At 38.5% G+C, this 16,706-nt stretch overlaps 1 protein-coding gene across 1 annotated transcript in view; it reads right to left on the bottom strand.

Annotated features, from left to right (window-relative positions):
• PATJ (PATJ, crumbs cell polarity complex component) overlaps window positions 1–16,706 on the bottom strand; it is a 292,560-nt gene that overhangs the window by 174,150 nt on the left and 101,704 nt on the right. The window contains 4 exon segments of the mRNA XM_023754657.1: window positions 3,937–4,111; window positions 8,842–8,965; window positions 10,812–11,207; window positions 12,778–12,897. Of these exon segments, the coding sequence (XP_023610425.1) occupies window positions 3,937–4,111; window positions 8,842–8,965; window positions 10,812–11,207; window positions 12,778–12,897 (815 nt within the window).

Raw genomic sequence — 16,706 nt, 5'->3', positions numbered from 1 at the left:
TAGTGTAATATTCTTATGTACTTCCTGCCCTAATTTTTCACATTTATCTTCCCCTGCAGTGTGGACAACAGCTGCAACAGAAGTATACTGGAAACCTCCTCTTTCTCCTCCCAACTCAAAATATTCCAGAGTAGTCCTCTCTCAAATGCATACATTTCTTTTCTTCCTTTTCCTCAGCCTCTTACCAATGTTCTGAATTTATACAAAATTTTTGGCAGTTTATCCCAAAGGTAAACCTATTAAATATCCACCACTCATTTAAAAGGCACTAAATGCCAGGCACTGTATTGGGAGCTCAAAATATAACAATCATTTAATCTTTTCCCCACCATCACTCCTGCCTCCTGTTCTACCTCCACCTCTCTAACAAAGTATGTAATACGTAAAGTATTTCTTTTCATTTGCATCCTATTATACCGACGGCATGATTTCTTGTCAATTTTAAAAGTCTTTCATCTCAAGTTCATCCTCCTCCCAAGCCTTTAGCCTCTGACACCTTGTTTTATTAACTGTGAGTTGGTCCTATTTTATTAGAAAACAAACAAACAGCCTATAATCTCCCTGAATGTTTTTAAAAAACCCCAGCAATAATGAATACTACCCTAGATAAACCTCATGGCCCATGAGTCTATCATTGTCACTGAGCATCACAGCTGACCGTTCATTAGACATTTACTATGTTCAAGGCATTATATGAAGCCCTTTATATTCACTTTTATTTAATCCGTAAAAGTACCTACTTTATAAATGAGAAATTTTGGACACAAGGGAAGCCTTCTCAGGGCCATGTAGCTATAAATACTAGAGGGAAAATCTGAACAACACCCACAATATGTCTATACCACAGATCTGCTATTAGTCTGAGAGATGTGCATGTCCCCCCTTATAGGCACCCATATGTCCTCAGGCAGCAGGCGATGACAAAGATGAGTTAGAAAAAGACTGAAGCCAGGTGAGTTCGGAAGACCTGATCTCAAGTGACCCTATGAAGAAAGGGGGATACTTGGAACAAAATAGCTCAGATTCCTTCCAGAGTTATCCTACCCACCGGCCCACAGTTCTCGTAGAGAGCCCCACTTTGAGGGTGAGTCTGACCTCTTAATACTTGTCCTGCCTCCAAACACAAGAAGTTGGCTTGACACACATATATATGCACATTAAAGAACTACACTACAATTAATGCAAAGAAGAAACTCTAAGATACTATTTAGTACTTCATGACACACTGATAATCTAAAAGACTCTCTCCCAAAAGAATCTATGCATTGCTCAGGAAGACTCCTGAGTGGCAATAAGTATTCACCTAGGATGCTAACTCCATGGGCATTCGCTAAAAGATTAAAATGGGGACTATGATTCACAGGAAGTCTTCTGGAACCTGCTGAGACTTAAATATATCCTGAATCTATGCAAGCAAGCCAAAAGTACAACTTTCAAATGCAAGACTCATCTCCCAAGACAAAATTAGGTTGGAACCCTTAAATACCTGTGCTTGCATAAGAAATTGACTTGTTAAAGTAATCATTTTAGGAGAAGAAAGCAATGGGATAGGAGTAAAGCCTATCTTCTCTCTCAGAAGCTGGGAGAATTAAGATACAACTGATGTTCCATTTTGTCTTCTGCGTGAGGAAGGAGGGGTGGGTTTGGAAATTTGTTTAGACCTTTTCCAATTCTACAGTTAATAATTCTATAGCTTTAGAGAAGTAGCCCCATTTCTGAATTCTTCAGCCAGATTCAATGATTAACACTAAGCATAAGGGAAATTTAAAAGACAAAAGTGTCTCATTTAAAAAGTAATTTGACCACATAAAAGTCATAAAATATATTGCTAACCCTTCCAGTACTGCCACTCCCAGGCATCTCTCCTAAAGAAACAAATGCATTGCTTGTTTAACACTGTGAGTTCCTCCAGGAGCTGGTTAGGTCATTAGGACACCAGGCCTGCTAGCACCGCCCCTCTGCACTCCAGTTCTGCTGCGTGAAAAGCCACCAGATTGTCCTAGTTGGGCCTATCTATCTGTGTCTTCCCTTTCCACTCAGAGATGAGCTACGCAGAAGCACAAAGAACAACGTTTCATGAAGTTTCTATCTAAAACTCTAGGAGAAGGTCACAGGTTATTGAATAGAGAAGACAATATCATTGTGTTGATAGATGATATAAAATCATTCTTGGACTAAGGGTTTAATAAAAACATTAGGGCCAATCAATCCCACCCTATCACTCATTCCTGTTATGCTATGTCAGTACCTCCAGCTCCTTTGTTCACTCCTCTCCTGTACTCAAAGTGCTACACCACTCTGGTTTCACCTTCATATATCACTCTATCCTCCAACACCTGCCCAGCCAAACTACCCATCACTTTGTGGAATTTCCTTGAGTTGTAAAGAAACTACTCCATGCACTAACCTCTTCACTGAATGTCCTCGATACCTTCTCTGTTCTCTCAACAGCTGCTGGTTCTTTGTCATACCACACTCAAGTGGTTAGTGCTCATTCTCTTACTCTCTGGGAAGTTGGCAAGAGGGGCCAATATTTTTCTAAACTCCCTTCCATCACTAAGCCATTACTCCCCTACCCTTGTTTTAAAAGCTAATCTCTACTCTCACACTTCTCCTTTTAATGCCACTCTACTAGCACCCCAACACTCTTGTAAATAGCTTTTCCCCTAAATGACAGAAAAAAATCAAGGTTACTGGCTCTCTATACGAACTATGTGTAATCACCCCCCCTTCCTAGAATTTACATATTTCTTTTCTGGATTGTTTCCAGAAAGACACAGACAGATACACACACATATTCTCTCTCATTCTTCCTCTCTCATCTATCTTTATCTATCTATCTATCTATCTATCTATCTATCTATCTATCTATCATCTATCTATCATCTATCTATCTATCTACCTACCTATATATCTACCTCATGCATTCTACCTGCCTCTTTTCATGATCAGAATTCTCAAAATACTGGTCTGTCCCGTTTCAGACCTTTTGTTCAATTCTCAATTCACCATGCACTCTAATAAAACTGTGCTTACCAAAGACCATATGGCCACGCACCATGAAAACATTTCCATTTTATCTACCTTCACCTCCCTGTAGCATGTGATGATTTTTTTGTTAAAATGCTCTTTTCCTTTGATTTCTATGTCAACCTCTGGTTCATGAATTTCCTTCTATCTTTTGTTCATTCCACTTTCCTATTTTCTTCCTCCATCCATACCTTTAATATTGCTGCTTTGCAGGTCTCCATTTTTGACCCTATGCTCTTCTTATTACTTGAACTTCCCATGAAAGGCTACTTTAACCCAGGAGTTTCACCAGTGCTTGCCTGATCTTGTCCCCAATTATCCATGTCAGGACAGCCTCAACATTAATCCCAAGAATCATGGATCCAATTGACTCCACTTCACTTTGTTGTCCTACGAATACTTAAACCCTCAATATGTCTCAAACTGAACTCATTATTTTCTCTTCCAACTTATTTATGCTCCTATAATCTATGTCAAAGAACTAATGGTCCCACTATCCATTTGGTTTTTCATTCCAGGAACATGAGTCATCATCAACTATTCCCTCTCACTTCCGACATGTTTTCAGACACCAATTCCTATAGATTATCTAACTCTTAAATCCATTCCCTCATTTGTCCACATATTCCTTGCTTGAGTTGTTAAAAATAAACTATTAACCTCCCATTTTCTAAGCAAATACTCGATGTGATCCATTTTGCACGCAACTGCAAGAATACAGAATTGTATATAAGGCATAATTTTATGTATGTATATAATTAGACAATTAGTATATTGTCTAATATAGTGGATTTTATTCAAAGTATTTTTTTGTATTTTCCAAATGTGTCACCATAATAGTATCTGTTTCATTTTTATAGAAGAAAAAAGAACTATTTTATAATGTAAAAGAAAAGGAAATCATACTATGCATCAGTGGAGTATCTAGAAGACAACATTCCTGTGTGTGCTGAGGTCTTGGAAACAACTCGGATCCTGGGAAGTTGGTATAAGGGCAGATCTTCTTGCTGCCTTCTTTGAGCCATAGCGGGCAGTTCAACAAGCAAGCCAGGACCTTGGACATCATTCGGAATCATCATGCCTATAGAGAAAACCAAAAAAATAGTGAACACAAAATGCTTTCATTCATCCTTCATTCATTCAACAAATAGGAGCATCTATCAAGGGCAAGTCCCTTCTAGGAAGAAAACTTATTTATATTAAAGTAAATAAGTAAAATATTTAATACGTCAGATGATGACAAGCACTATGGTGAAAAATGAAGCCAGAGCCCTGGTTGGTGTGGCTAGTTGGATGGAGCATTATCACATACGCTGAAGGTTTGGTGGGTTCAATTCCTGGTCAGGGCTAATACCCAGGTTGCAGGTTCAAATATGATGAACTATACATCAAATGCCTCCCTTAAGCCTATACAGTTATAGTATATTTTGGAGGAAATTAGAAATAATTTCTAAGAGATATAGTCTTTTAGATTTTCCTATCAGCATCACCTAAACTCTCAATTTCTTCATACTGAACATATTTCCTAATAAACTCACTATGACTTCTGCTTTTTATCTTATCTAGAAACTTCAGAATCAGGATCTAATTGGTTGGTAATGCAACAGAGAATCTGACCAGGGGGTGAAAATAACTGTAACATTTAGGTGGCGTGAAAGGAAGTCTCAGTTGCTTTCCCCTACCCCAAGCACCCTCTATCCCATCCACTAGGGCCCACATTTCTGCAAAGCAGTCATATCTGTATCCCTGCCTCACTCTTCCAGCTCTGCTTATGCCTGCCTCCTCTCCACTGAAGAGGGACCAGGGGTAGGATCAAGATTCTGAGAGGGATGGCCTAAAACCAGAGTCTTAAGAGCAGAAAACCAGCTCTATTGGCAGAGCTATTTCCCATCCAGCTATGCTGGCAAAAGCAGCCTGTTAAATTATAGCACTGGGTTTTACAGGTTGCTGCAGTTTGTCTAAAACTTTGCATTACCTGCTCCACACGAAGACTGCCCATGCCCTTTGCTCCCCGCCACCCCACCCCCACCCCATAGACCCTTGGCGGTGCTCAGGCACACATTTTCTTTTCTTTTTTTCTTTTTTTCAGGCACACATTTTCATCTCTCACAGTGCTTGACACAGTTTCACTTTACAAAGCTGTTCGCCAAGCACACACAGTACCCGGGAGCCCATAAAACAAATCCAGTCCTTTAGGGCCTGTGCAGTTGTTAGGTAATGGCCATAACAGGAGCACAAAGGTTAGAAAAACAGAGAACTTAAAAAATGTATATATTCTGGGTAAATGGAAGTTAATGCCTACAGGAGAGGAATGGGAAACATTTTCAAAGACTTATACTTACTGGGGTACAAGAACAAAAAAATAGTCAACAAAATAAAGGCAGTAAGAATCCAAGTAGAGAGGAGATCAGGTACCGTACAACTTAGCAACTGAACAAAGGGAAGGTTTATTCTGTTGTTAACACTCCGGTGTGGGGTGAATTTCCCGCCAAAATATAAGATGGCTCTGTCTTTTGGTTTTGTTCCATCCACCAAAAGGGTGGATTACAAACAAATATTTGGTAATACGCAGTTACAATCGGCCCGAGTTTACACGTTTCCCGCACTCCACCGCAAATCTATATGAACCGAGTTAAAGACGGCTCCCGCGGAGTACGCGCAATTCACGCGAGCCGACTTAACTCGTTTCCCCCACTCCAAGTGTTAAATAACCACATCTAAGCGGCATGTCACGCTCTCATTTGACAAATATTTCTTGAGCACCTACTATGATAACGTAATCAGAGATAAGCCTTGCCCTTCAGAGCTTAGTCTATAGTACGAGACGGGCATGCAGTTGAGTATGTATGCCTGACTCTTGGGCACAATGACGGAAATTCATCCAGGGTTCACTGGAGGCCACTCCAGGTAGGGGCAAAGATTGGGAAAAAGTACTACTTTCTCTCGGAAATCTTGTAACACTAAATGTGTTACTGATTTAAAATTTATCTTGTATGCTTTATAGCATTCATTATACTAAAATTTGTAGGCTTAGTTTCATAGCCCATGAGGAGTATAGGGTCTTGGAGGACACAGGATTTTGGAGAAAGTATAGAGTCAAGAATAGTCCTTTATACATAGATTCTCCAAAACCAGTTTTTAAATTAATTGTTCTTAGATAAATCTAAAATTGTCTGTTACTTATAAAGTGGTCAGAGAGCTAGAGATTTGAAAGAGGCTTTAGAGAACACTTAGCCTAAATCGTTCATTTTACACTTGAAGAAATAAAGAGGTTTGGAGAAGCCTGAAGGCCTGCCTGGTGACTCAGCAGGTTATCTGCTAAGTCCTAAGGATCCTGGGACTGGAACAGTCTGCCATAGGCTGGGCAAGGCTCTCGAGAGAAAAATGAAATTGAGTAGAATTAACTCAATATGTATGCTACTGAGATCTGTATTGACTCGGCATCAGTAATTTCTCAGCCCACCCATGATTAGCTTTGATCCAAAGACTCATGCCTGCCACATGGAAATCTGGAGGCTCTCAAAAATTTTTCCTAAAAGCATGTGGTTATGAATGATTTTCTAGTGAATACAGGTCTAAGACAGCTTTACTCTGAAAGCTATAATCTCTGAAAATAAATTATTTCCAGGGCCTTGCAAAGTATTACATTAAGGCAGTGTAGTAGGTCGAATTGTGGACCTCCTAAAAGGTATATCCATGCTACAGGACTTATGAATGTGACCTTACTTGGGGAAAGAAATCGTTTTTGCAGATATTAGTATTTTGAGATGAGACCATCCTGGATTACCACAGTGAGACCTAAATCCAGTGATAGATGTACTTATAAGAGACAAAAAGAAGAGAATACACAGGCATGAAGAAAAGAAGGCCATGTGAAAACAGAGGCAGATAATGGAGTGATGCAACCACAAGCCAAAGAATGCTGGAGCCACTAGTAGCTGGAAGAGGCAAAGAACAGGTTCTTCCCTAGCACCCTGAGAGGGAGCACAGCACCTTGATTTTGGACTTCTGGCCTCCAGAACACAGAGAGAATTCATTTCTATTCTTTTAAGCCACTAATTCTGTGACAATTTGTTACAATAGCCCTAGGAAACGCATACGGGCAACAGAAGGCAGTGGAACTAACTTTGGAGTCACCTAGGGGGGACTGGATCATCCCATGAAGAGAATATCTCTTTTCCTATAGTTTTCCCAACTCCACTGCCTCTTCTCACAATAACCCACCCCATTTTTCTTGTCCATTCCTTTCAATCCTGATGTTACAAGGCATAAACAGGTCCAAAATAGTGGCAATTTTGCCTCCCAAGGGACATCTGGCATGTCTAGAGACATTTTGATTTTGATCATGACTGGGGTGGGAGTACCAATGGCATCTAGGGTTAGAAGGCAGGGAAGCTGCTAAACATCCTGCAATGCACAGTTCAACCCTCCAACCAAAAATTATCTGAGCCACAATAGTATCAAGATTGTTATAAAGTATCAATGGTATCACATGGATATGGTTTATTAATTCATTTATTTGTTAATTGGTGCTTTAAACCTTTCCCAAGTATTTAATAATTGGAGGACTATAGAAATGTGGTGGATTTTTATTAAAATACACACACAATATCCTTGCCTGGCTGATGTGCTCAGTGGTTGAACGTCAATCTATGAAACAGGAGGTCACAATTTGATTCCCCATCAGGGCACATGCCCAGGTTGCGGGCTTGATCCCCAGTGTGGGGTGTACAGGAGGGAGCCAATCAATGATTCTCTCTCATCATTGATGTTTCTATTTCTCTCTCCCTCTCTGAAATCAATAAAAATATATTTAAACAAAAAAATAGTATACTTAGAGAATTTTGGTAAAATATTTCCCATATTTTCCCCTAGTCATGATCAGTTACACATCATGCAAAACTGGATAGACTCATCTAACCTCTGTTGACTCACAGGGATTGATAATTGTTATTATCTCACAAATGCCTTCAATCTTTACCATGAAGAATTCCATTCTTTCTCTTTCTCAAAAAAAAATTACACTTACATAAAACTGTTACATAATTTTCTGAAGTTGTTTCTCTCTCCTTATGACATATTACCATACACACAAGAGTTTCCCATAGAAAAAGATTTTTCCTATAAGTAGTGTCATAACAGGTGAAGGACAGCATGAATCCTGAACAATGGCTCAGTGCTACGAAAGAATTCAACAGTTTCACCTAGGGATCCTAATATTATAACATTTGATATTTCAGTGTTGGATGAAAAAAAAATTATTTGTTAAAGTCAAGTTTTCAAAATTATGTAAGAATCAATACTGGGGGGAAACAGAGAGAGGCAGGATACTTTCAGGATTCTTTAATGGAAACTAAGTTATTAATGTACCAAAATTGACTGTAATATATGACTATAAAAATGTTTCATAAATGTTTAAAATATGCCTCTCTTTATTAATATTTAACAACCCCATTCAGTGAGCTAACAGTATCACTTAATAGCATCAAAGGTTTCAATATATATCAGTAGAGACTTATTTCAGATTCAGCCTTGGGTATTAGTTTTAGTTTTAATTCATCCTGATAATAAAAAGCAAAATGAGGCAGAGAAAATGCAGCCCTCTCAGAAAATAAAATCTGAAAACTCTAAGTTAAAATATGAACAACTGTTATTCTTCCAGATATTTGGAAGCAGATTAATAAGCTGATTTAAATTTGAAACGCCATAATGAATGAAATGGAAACGTAAAATTGATCACATACAAAAATATAAAACGGAAAGATTGCAAAATAATGTAATTTCTGTTCAGGAGAAACAAAAACCACAAACCTAACTCCAGACTGCTTTGTGTTAACGAATTAAGATTTTCCAGATCATCGAATCTGCCTTGTTGACTGTTTCCTTCAGTTGAGGATATGGAGGGATGGGAAATGATGCCAAAATTTTCTTTCATCTCGAGAGGAAGGAAAACAGAAACGCATTAGTACTTTATGATAAAATGTGGAACACTATAATGTTGTTTAAACAGACAATAATGATAGTGGAAAACTGGCCCTGAAAACAGGCCTTCTCAAGTAACGGTTTATGCTGTAGCAAGCAGTAATGAACGCTGTAACCTAATAGCTGCAAGAGTACAGGCTAGAAAAACCTGTGTTTTTTCCCTAAATACTGGATTTTTTTAAACAACAAATTTGTTTTTCTGAACATTAATAAGTGGACTTAAATAAACATTCACCAAGGTCGAGGAATAAAAGATCTAGCCAGTTAAGCAAGGTCAATGGTTGACACACTACCTCCAGATCCCACTGGACCACCACGTAAATAGCTGATCCCCAAATCCCTGGTGAATTTCCATAGCTCTAAGCCTTTGCTACACCCTCCCTAGCACTCTTATCTGCATGGGGAACACTCAGTGTCCCAAACCTAAAACCAAAGATAAGCACAGTCAATAATTATCACACTTTCCTCTTTGTCCTCCTTTTACACAAATCTTTTATGGTTTCCCAAAGTTACAATCTTCCAGGACGTACAATTTTTACTGAAGTATTTTATTATGATACTAGAGGCCTGATGCACGAAATTCGTGCAAGGGGCTCGGCCCTCGCTTCGTCCGGAAGGTTGTCCGGACGGTCGTTCTGCTGTTTGGACTAATTAGCATATTAGCTTTTTATTATATAGGATTTAAAAAAAAAACTTTTATGAGAATAAAATTAAATGACAACATCATGGCCACCACTGTCAATGGCAACACACCAGGTAATTCTGTGTGTCACCTATTCCCATATCAAGGTATTATTCACACAATCCCAAAACATCTGTTCTCTGGTAGACTGCCCAGAGTCCTCTATGGTGAAGAATCCTCTGGGGTTCCATAAATACGTCTAGTCCAGTGCCCTGCATGGCGGAAGGACCCTCAAGCATTGGCAGAAGGGAAAAGGGGAGGAGAGGTCTAAGGGAGGCAAAGGGGAAAGCCAGTCCTAGCTGCCCTGTGAAAGAGCAGATGCAAACACACCTTGCACATCACTGTAGGAAAGCTGTTAACCTCGGTGGGGGGAGCGCCATACTGTACCTGAATGAATATACTGCTGCATATCCCTATACAATAACTTCCTTTCTATTTGCCTGGAATTTAATTGGGGACAGGAAAAAAAACACACACGAAAAAATGTCCCTAATAAATGATCCCAATTGGTGACCAGCTAACTCTAATTTTATAAAAGATAAAGTTTATTGGTGATTTAATAGCAAGGGCAAATCTATTAAAATATAACGCTTTCCTGCCCCATTGTAAATGGGCAGTATCACAAATGTAAAGATGATTTCCTAGAGTTCAGTGACTCTCTATTTAGTATCATATATAATACAAAGAAAGTGTGGTTAAGTGAGTTATAAACAATCTTTAATAAATTTGCCTTGATTTGCCTGGACATATACACTATGTGAGAAACATAGAACTGTATTTTCCTGAGGGAATTAAAAAAAAAAAAATCAAATGGCAAGAGACCTCTTCCTTGAAATGGATAATTAGGAGAAAAACATCACTAAAAAGGCAAAGCAAAAGAAAAAAAATATATAAAGCAAAGCAACAGGAGCTTATTGGCTGAAACTGAAAGTTGTGTGATGCAGAAAAGATGAGCTTTTACTTACAGCAACACACTGTATAGTAACATCTTGGAAAAATGATTAATTATGAAATGATTCATTAATTTTTTTTTTTTTAAGTTTCATGACTTAGTGACTGGGATAGGAAGGGGAGGAGACAGGGAAGGAAGGAAGATCTGTTCTAAAACACCCCTTACCACGTTTTCAGTGCTGTAGCCATACTGTTGTGTCTCCGGGGAATATACACTCATCATGGACCTTGCTTCTTGAGGCTCAGGTGGTTCATTGTCACAGAACCACTGTGTACCAAAGTGAAGTTCCTTCATGGACAGAACAGGAGCAGCCTCTTGAATGTGTGAGGAGGGACACAACTCCATGGACGGAAAGCTATCTTGATAGAGCTCATATTCTTCATCAACAAGCATTTCTCTTTCTTCACCCATTTCCTGCAATCCAGGAGTCAGAAATTCATGCATTTCCCAGGCCTCCTTGCTATTGTCTATCTCTTTTTGTTGGAACTGGAAAGATCTTCCCAAATTTAGAAGTGGCTCGTCCACAAGTTCTTCTTTAAAATAGGGTTCATCTCTAAATTCCTGTAAAAAAAAAAGGTTGCAAAAAACGTTAAGCTACACCCTCTTAAAGCTGGAAGAGTAACCCCTGCTGTAGCTGCAGGGACATTGTTACATGCCAACACATGGTTAACATGAACTGCTCTCCATTACACACGCAGAGAAATACAAGCTCACTACCACACAACCTTCCACCCAGGAAAGGGACAAACAATAAACCAGAGGCTAAAATCTGCCCTTGGCAAGGTGAATGGCTATTCTAAAAGGTTCATTATACATTAACCACCTGAAAACGCTCAGTCAGAAATAGCAATTTTGTTAAACTGCTACACTGAATATTTAACTCATGGATCGCATATAAAAAGTAGTACATAAATACAAAAACACTTCATATTAATACTTACAAAAGCAAAGACTTAAAAGATCAGGATTTTCAAGCTTACGTAACTCTAAAGACATCACGGCTATTTGGAAAAAAATAAACATTCCACGTAAACTAAAGATAAGAGGCGTATGTCTCACTACTTTGAATATGACTCTTTGATAATATACTATAAATAGAAATAGATTTTTTTCATCTGCTTTGAAAATATATGACAAAAAGGAATGAATACAGTATGCTTTTAAATTAATTTATATTTCACTAGTTAGAAGAACAAGTACATACAACTGAAGCTAAATAGTCATAGACGTGCAGGAACATTGCTGAGTTTTGGTAATGCTATGGAGCTGTTGAGCCTTTGATCTAATTCTTAGCGACATCAAGGTGCTGATCACAATGATGCTCTTTTCCTTCTAAGGGATCAATGACAGGTCCTATTTGAAGTATTACTAAGTATAAATTCCTGGAAATGAATCTATTCTTTCCCATTACTTCCTCACTTGCAGCTAAATATCACTGTGGCGAAATTTGTATATTAATACAGTATACCATATACTACAACCTACTTATTTTTTTAAAAAAAAAGCTGTGTGTAGAAGGTATATTTGGACATGGCATGCGTTTATGAAATTTTAACCAAAAAAGTCTACACTAAGAAATATAATGAACTATCTGTCAGCTTGAGACACTGTCAACAAATTATGTAAAGAATATCAAAAGACAGCTGTTACCAAGTAAAGCAAAACCATACTCTAACTGCAAAGAGCAAAATAAGCACAGTTCATTTTAAAAATAAAAAAAGGAAAAGCTCTAAAATAAACTTTCTAAAATTGAAGCAAAAATTAGGGTTGAACTAAACCTTTCTTTAGAAAGTATTTAGTAAGAAGTTCTTTTGTATAGCTGTTTTCTACATCATTATAAATGCAGGTCTATTTTCAAAAATATGTTCTACCCTCAAAATTTTAAGAAATATTAGTATAAAAGAAAGTATGTTTGTTCTTTGAAAATGCCTTACACTGGCCTATGTCATTTATAGAGGCAATGTGATACAAGAGGGAAAAGATTTCAGTTTAAAAACTAATAATAAAGATAGAGAGGGGATTATTTGAACTCTATATATTTAGCTAAGGGAGTGGTAACAAGCATTGTCTTCTTTATAGCAACTTTAGCTCACAGCAAACCATTCAAACAGGAAATAAATGTACTAAATACCTTGGGTGCTTCAAGTATTAAAGATGAATTTATATCATGAATTGTTCCTGAAATTTCAGTCTTGTCTTCATTGGTGTTTGAATGTAAAAGATAATGACTTTCTTCTTCTTTATCATCTTCCTGAAAATAGAAGCATTTTTATTTTATTTTCTACTTTTCTGCATAACTGAAGAAATGTTTTTGTCAACCATGAAGCTATTTTTTTGTACTGAGATATAATGGACATATAACATTATATTAGTTTTAGTTGTATAAAAATGATTTAATATATGTATATATTGCGAAATGATTACCACAATAAACTTAGTTAACATCTGCAACTTTCAAATATACAGTGCAGTATTAAGTACAGTCACCATGCCTTACATTACATCCTTACAACTTGTTTATCTTAAAACTGGAAGTTTGTACCTTTCGACCACCTTCACTCATTTCCCACCCTGGCCCCTCTGGCAACCACAGAAACACTTTTATAATCAAGAAATACCTTCATTTCAAACTCTCTTCAGATTAATTCTTATTTTTCCATTAAGTGCAAGTACATAATAAAATGTATGCACCTTGTTTGATTACAACAAACTTTTCTTTAACAATTAAGAAGAAAGCCATATTCAAGTCAAAGCTTCTCACACTTTTTATTTTTAAATATGACTTAAGGAAAATAATCACTTTTCCAGGAATGGACCTTATTATCAAAAAATGTACAAGTGTTTACAGGGTGATTTTCAAAACGTTTAAAAGGGCACAGTGTAGTCACTCTCCATCAGAAGAGACACAGCCATTCTGGGGCTTATCATCTCAATATCAGTGCCAGGTAATAACAGCTACTCTTTATCAAGTCCTAGCTTCATATCACAAGCATGGCAAATACTTTTATATGCTTTACCTCAGCATAATCTTTTTTTTAAAAAACATAATTCAGTTTTATCTCTAAAATTGTATTGAAATATAAATTTTTTTTTTACCATTCTGGTTAGAATTGAAATGCAGTAACTTATACATATTTTATTTTATTATTATTATTATTTTATTTTTTATCTCAGCATAATCTTTACAACATCCTATATAAGGTCAGGATTTTATATTTGTCTGAAAATAACAGCAAAACCACTGGTTCAGATCTAAGCACTTTAAATAACTCAATTCATTTAATGTAGTTATTAATACGTATGTGCTCTTATTAACCCCATTAAAAAAATTATTTTTATTTCAGAGAGGAAGGGAAAGGGAGAGAGAGATAGAAACATCAATGATGAGAAAGAATCATTGATCGGTTGCCTTCTGCATGCCCCACACTGGGGATCGAGCCCGCAACCCAGGCATTTGCCTTTGACTGGAATCGAACCTGGGACCCTTCGGTCCACAGGCTGACGCTCTATGAACTGAGCCAAACCAGCTAGGGCTATTAGCCCCATTTTACAGATGAGTAAAGGGGACACAGTAATTTGTCCTGTATAACATAACTAGTCGGTTACACACCGAGAATTTGAACCCTGGCTGTGTGGCTCTAGAGCCTGTGATCTCAACTACCATGCCAGGCAATGCCCACCTTATAGATGAGGAAGCGGGGAGCTAGTGAGGTTAAATAAGTGACCCAAGGACACATGGCCTTGCAAATCACAGAACTAAGCAAAGACCATAGCTGTCTGGCTCAAGAACTCCATTGCCCGCTCTATTCTGTTAGTTTTGAAGATACAATGCAGTTTTTAAAATCAGTTCATTCATTTTTAGGATCTGGCTCATCTGAGGTGAGTTTGTAGAAAAGGGAAGTTAAATCACATTTATGGTTAACATAAAAAATTGTTTTATTGATAATATGCATCTATATATGACTAAAATACAAGAGTCTATAGTATTTATAAATACATAGATAACAGATGTATATGATACAAAATTTTTATCTTTTTTTTTAAATCTTTATTGTTCAGATTATTACATTAGTTACTCTTTTTTCCCACCATAACTCCCCTCCACCCAGTTCCAACCCCACTCTCTGCCCTCACTCCCCACCCACTGTCCTCATCCATAGGTGCACAATTGTTGTCTAATCTCTTCACTCACCCCCACACCCCTTTCTCCCCCCCGCCCCCCGCCAAGAATAGTCAGTCCATTCCCTTTCTATGTCCCTGATTCTATTACAATCACCAGTTCATCAGATTATTTATTCACTTGATTTTTAGATTCACTTGTTGATAGATGTGTATTTGTTGTTCATAATTTGTATCTTTACCTTTTTCTTCTTCTTCCTCTTCTTAAAGGATACCTTTCAGCATTTCATATAATACTGGTTTGGTGGTGATGAACTCCTTTAGCTTTTTCTTATCTGTGAAGCTCTTTATCTGGCCTTCACTTCTGAATGATAGCTTTGCTGGATAAAGTAGTCTTGGTTGTAGGTTCTTGGTATTCATCACTTTGAATATTTCTTGCCATTCCCTTCTGGCCTGCAAAGTTTCTGTTGAGAAATCAGCTGACAGTCGTATGGGTACTCCCTTGTAGGTAACTGATTTTCTTTCTCTTGCTGCTTTTAGGATTCTCTCTTTGTCTTTTGCTCTTGGCATTTTAATTATGATGTGTCTTGGTGTGGTCCTCTTTGGATTCCTTTTGTTTGGGGTTCTCTGCGCTTCCTGGACTTGGAAGTCTATTCCTTTCACCAGGTAGGGGAAGTTTTCTGTCATTATTTCTTCAAATAGGTTTTCAATATCTTGCTCTCTCTCATCTTCTGGCACCCCTATAATTCGGATGTTGGTACGCTTGAAGCTGTCCCAGAGGCTCCTTACACTATCTTCATATTTTCGGATTCTTTTTTCATTTTGCTTTTCCGGTTGGGTGTTTTTTGCTTCTTCGTATTTCAAATCTTTGACTTGATCCTTGCGACCCTCTGGTTTGCTGTTGGGAGTCTGTATAATATTTTTTATTTCAGTCAGTGTATGCTTAATTTCTAGTTGGTCCTTTATTACAACATCGAGGGTCTCATTAGATTTCTTGAGGATCTCACTACATTTATCGGCGGTCTTACCAGTCTTTTCGAGGGTCTCACTACATTTATCGGCGGTCTCACCAGTCTTTTCGAGGGCCTTACTCAATTTATTGGCGGCTTCTAAACAGTTCTTTAAAGACCTTAAAAGTGTGGTTTTGAACTCTATATCCAACAGTTTGCTTTCCTCCAATTCTGTTGTTTGTGTCCTGTTTCTTTGTCTCGGCATTTTTTATGCTTCGCTGTGTCGATAGAGTGCCTTTCTGTGCTAAGTGTCCCAATTACCTGAGGTAGACACTCTTGGTGCACCCCCTTGTGGGCTTTGTGCACAGTCTTGTTGCAATTAAGCCTTGATTGTTGTAGTTATCACTGTGAGGAATTGACCTCCAGGCCAATTGGCTGTGAGAATCAGCTGTGTCTGCGGTGGGAGAACTTCTGTGCTGGAGACACCCCTCTGGGGCTAGACTTGCTTCGATGGGGCTTTGGTGCTCACTGAGTCTGCCCCCTGAGTGTGTCTTTTATAGTTCCACGGAGCTGCAAGCTGGATGGTCCCACTCTGACCTCTGGGCTTCCTGGCTCCTGGATCTCTAGGGAGGTGCTAATCTATCCTTTGCCTGAGGCTATCCAGCAAAAGCCTCCCTGCAGGGCTTGGGCGGTGCGGGTCCCACGGGATCAACTGGGCGGGGTTAGCAGTTATGGCTGCTCTCAGTCTTGCCCTCAGAGGCTCTGCTTCTCAGTGTCCCAGTAGTCGCTGCAAGCCCCACGGAGAGAAAGCTGCCCTAGGGTTCTGAGCGATGCCAGACAGTCCCGCTTCTCCCGTATGAGTGTGGGTCCTTGGAGACTCGCTCGGAACTGGAGCTCAGAGCCTGAGACTCCCTCCCGATTGAAAACGACAACCGCGCCCTCAGCCTCCAGCCCGCTCCGCATGCACTCCGAACCTTAGTATTTTACTTCA

The sequence above is a fragment of the Myotis lucifugus genome, unplaced genomic scaffold (genome assembly GCF_000147115.1).
Source record: "Myotis lucifugus unplaced genomic scaffold, Myoluc2.0 scaffold_63, whole genome shotgun sequence".
NCBI lineage: Eukaryota > Metazoa > Chordata > Mammalia > Chiroptera > Vespertilionidae > Myotis > Myotis lucifugus.
Note: the sequence above shows the minus strand (reverse complement) of the source record. Positions and strands in the feature narration are given on the sequence as shown.